Source organism: Carlito syrichta, unplaced genomic scaffold, assembly GCF_000164805.1.
Source record: "Carlito syrichta isolate Samal-C Ts95f unplaced genomic scaffold, Tarsius_syrichta-2.0.1 Scaffold271031, whole genome shotgun sequence".
NCBI lineage: Eukaryota > Metazoa > Chordata > Mammalia > Primates > Tarsiidae > Carlito > Carlito syrichta.
The window spans coordinates 386,921-390,997 of NW_007215127.1; the positions used below are offsets into that span (position 1 = coordinate 386,921).

At 47.0% G+C, this 4,077-nt stretch overlaps 1 protein-coding gene across 1 annotated transcript in view; it reads right to left on the reverse strand.

The window, feature by feature from the left end:
• Positions 1-4,077, reverse strand: part of HLCS (holocarboxylase synthetase) — a 193,261-nt gene that overhangs the window by 6,524 nt on the left and 182,660 nt on the right. Inside the window, exon 7 of the mRNA XM_008052284.2 lies at positions 386-500. Coding sequence (XP_008050475.1) covers positions 386-500 — 115 coding nt within the window. The remainder of the gene's footprint in view (positions 1-385; positions 501-4,077) is intronic.

The window sequence follows — 4,077 nt, forward strand, 5'->3', positions numbered from 1 at the left end:
CAAAAAAAAAAAAAAAAAAAAATGCAAAAAGCCAGGGGAGATCTTAGAAATTAAATTTCTTATTACAGAATGGTATATAAATGCATATTTTCATCATTTCAAATTCAGCAAGGAGCAGGAGTATAGAAGGGTACAAGGAAATGCCTATTTGATGTGACATCAATTTGGTGGTTTCTGTGGTCATAGACAGGAAATGCTAAACCCCTTGAAACGCTTTCAGTCTGGTCCTGTCTACATACATGTCGTGTTCCCTAACTATAGAACTCAAAGAAAAAGTCATCTCCTATGATAATCTGCTCCTGCCAATGCAGGCATGAATAAACCATTTTTACTTTTATTGTTTTATTAATCTAAAAATGCTGGGGGAATGGTTTTAGAAACTTACCGATAAGTATATAAAATGTTTCTCCCATAAGCGTTGAGTTAACCAGAACTCCTCCAATCTTCATGAGGTCGCTGTAATAAATATCGTTGGGCCACTTCACTCTTAAGTTGATATCCTAAAGGAAAATCTACATATTAATTAAGTGACCACAGGACAAAAAAGAAATCAGCGAGGTCATTGAGCTAAAAGGAAGATGAGCATAGAGTAAGGGAAGTGGTGCCTCATCCTTTCTTCTTTTTAGGATAGCTAATCACTTCTTTGTGACAATCCAAAGTGCCCCTTAGGGCTAGAAGGTGAGAGACCTAAAGAACACATCCTGTGTAAATGCCAGCCTTCTCCCCTCCCCCCATCACTCTTTCTTAACAGCAGAAACACTTTCTGAAGATCTTGTGAATTAAGTTCATAATGTCAGTGTCAATGACTACAATCACCATGGTGTACTTAATGTATGCAGGGAGCAGGGAGGGAATGATGCTCCCAGGGTTCATTTCCCCAAGGGAGCTCATGCTGGGGAGACAAAGATGGTTCTGAATTAGCCAACATCATAAAAGGCAGGTAGAAATGTCTCGAATAGAATGCTGTGAAGATGCAGAGGAGGAATTCACTTTACAGAGATATTAGAGAAAGCCTTGCAAAACTGCTGCTGACAGTCAATCTGAATAATGAAAATGGGCTTGTCAAGTAGCCAATTGCCTCTCCATCTTGAAAAGTGTGGCCTGGGGGACTCTGCTTGTGATCTGGTCACAGCAGAATGGACCAAGAATGGATGCTGCCTTAAGCTAGGCCACCCAGACTTCTGCCCACCCCCTGTGACTCCGAAGCTGGGACACACACTGGGTGCGATTGAGTGGGTGCCAGAAATGCCAGGTCTCTTAGACGCGGGGCTGGTAGCCAGGTCGTGCCAGGTGTTGGGGAAGGAAGTCTGTCTGGAGCTGTGAGGCTGGAAGACAGACACTCGGCAAAATACAGCCAAGAGACCAGAGAGTAGCTCAAGGCCTCCAAGTCCCACGAGGCTGGCCTTCCTGCACAGCGGGCCAGACACGGCACTGAGCCTCTTCTCAGTACAGGTTGACGTGTTACTTATACCAAACCCATGTGTTGGGACCGATGCCACCCCTATTTAACAGAGGAAGGCACTGAAGCTTAGAAAATTGTGTCTTGTCTGAAGTTACAATACTCAGAAGCGGCAGAGCTGGGATTCAAACCCAGAGTTTTCTTGCACCAAGCCTGGGTGATTAATACTGTGTTATGTAGCCTGTTGATCCCATGAAATCCCCCTCCTCCTTCCAAGACGTCTTGTCTTTACCTTGGCCAGTTGGAGTACATTTCTGCTAAGAAGTTCACCTGCCCTAGCACAGCAGCTCAGATGGAGAGAAGAAAATGCAGGAATAGGAACACAGAAGCACAAAAGTATAAATAAAATATGGGGTGTCCACAATGACCCTTAATTGACAAGGAGCTTCACACGTCTTTCCTGTCTAGAATAGGGTTCTCAATGAGGCAAGGGGATTGGAAAGTATTTTTGGTTGTCACAACTTAAGTACTACCAGCATCTTGTGGGAAGGGGCCGGGGAGGCTACCACATACTCTATAAGGCACAGGACAGCCCCCTCAACCCCCAACAAAGATGTCAGGGCTGAAATATCAATTGTGCCAAGGTTGAAAAACTCTCACCTAGAAAATCTATGGCTTGGAGACTTTGATCTTTGACACTCTCCCAAATTCCCTTTCTTTCTCCCCTCTTGCCTTCTGTCACTCCCCCTGTCCCCACCACAGTGGAAAGGAAAACAAGTCCTTACCTTGACAGGATGACACCCACAGAGTCCCCAGAGCCTAGACAAACCCCTGGACCACGCGGACAGCCGCCATGTCTGGGCCTGCCCTGCACACACCCTTGCACACTTTCAGGCCTAGTCAATAAAGCAGCTGAAGAAATTCTGCTTCTCATACAGGTAAATAAGAACATCCACTCCAAGATGAAGAGGAAGGCCGTGAACTTACTTTTCATTTTCTCAATCATTTATTCCAACAGCTGCTTGTGCTCCTGCCATGCATAAAGAACCAAAACAAAACGAATCCTGCTTTCAAAGAGCTGGTAACTTTGTAAAGGATGGAAGCAACACGTGGTGGATGTTGGGGAAAATCGCTGGGCATAGCTGGAGGATTCAGGCAAGGGTGTGTGAGCTGGGCCTCGAAGGATGGACAGAGTTTTAAGAAGCAGATAAGAAGCAGGACCAGAGTGTGTGGGCGGAGGGAGGGTGCAAGGAGGGAACCCATGAGGACTTCCTGGACAAAAGAAACAGAGGGAACAAGAACAGGCAGCATCAGGTAGGCTCTGGAAGGAATGGCAAGCCTTATGGTGACACTGCATCAGGTTGGGGGAGTGGAGTTATGATGTGTGTTTGCTCACGGTGACATCTGGCTAGGGACAAGCTGGGACCCTAGTGAAGGTCATAAGAAAGGGGAAATCCACACAATGGAGGCAGATTGCAACCATCTGCTAGCTCTCCTGTATAAGCTAACCGAGTTATGTTAAAAATTAATTGGATTCTAGTCAAAATCCCACTATACAGGTGAGGCTGAGGTGATCGACTGGGGAAACAGAAGAACTTTGGTGGGAGCTTCTTAAGGAGAATGGGGAGCATAAATCCCCTCCCACACCCGTGTACTGTTGAGAGCAAACTTCCAGCTTCCCATTCCACGGCACCTGGCGCAGCCTCTGCACACAGCAGGCCTTAAAAGAATGCTCCTAGCCGGGCTCAGTGGCTCAGCCTGTAATCCTGCACCTTTGGGAGTCTGAGGTGAGTGGACTGCCTGAGCCCACGGGTTCGAGACCCGCCTGGGCAGCGAGACCTCATCTCTACAATAAATCAAAAACTCAGCTTGGCGTGGTAGTGCATGCCTGTAATTCCAGGTACTTGGAAGGCTGAGGCGGAAGGATCGCTGGAGCGCAGCAGGTCAAGGCTGCGGTGGCCGGAAGCGGCCACTGCACTCCAGTCTGGGTGACAGAGTGAGACTCCAATTCAAAAAAAAAAAAGAGAATGCTCCTTAAGTTAGCCAGTGAGGCTCCAAGGTCAAAATCTCTAACTCCTGGTCTCAGGTGATCCTTCTGCCTCAGCCTCCCAAAGATTATAGACCTGAGCCATCATGCCCAGCCTAAAGTCAAAATCAAAGATGTAATAAAGCTAAATAGATCCACTGAATGTTCTAGGCTCAATGTTTTACTTATTTTCCTAAGACTTTCTTTCTCTCTCTTTTTTTTTTTTGAGTTGGGGTTTCACTCTGTCACCCAGGTCAGAGAGCAGTGGCATGATCACAGCTCATCACAGCCTCAACCTCCTGGGCTCAGGAGATCCTTGCATCTCAGCCTCCTAAGTAGCTGGGACTACAGGTGTGTACCACCATGCCCAGTTAGCATTTTGGCTTTTTGCAGAGATGCGATCTTGTATGTTGCCCAGGCAGGTCTCAAACTCCTGGGCTCAAGCAATCCTCCCACCTTGGCTTCCCGAAGAACTGGGATTATAGGGGTAAACCACCACGCCCGGCCTTCCTAAGACCAATTAATCTGTTGCTAGAGTTAAAAATAATTTCTCTAGCCAGGCACGGTGGTGACTCATGCCTATAATCCCAGCACTTTGGGAAGCCAAGATGAGAGAATTGCCTGAGCCCATGAGTTTGAGACCAGCCTGGGC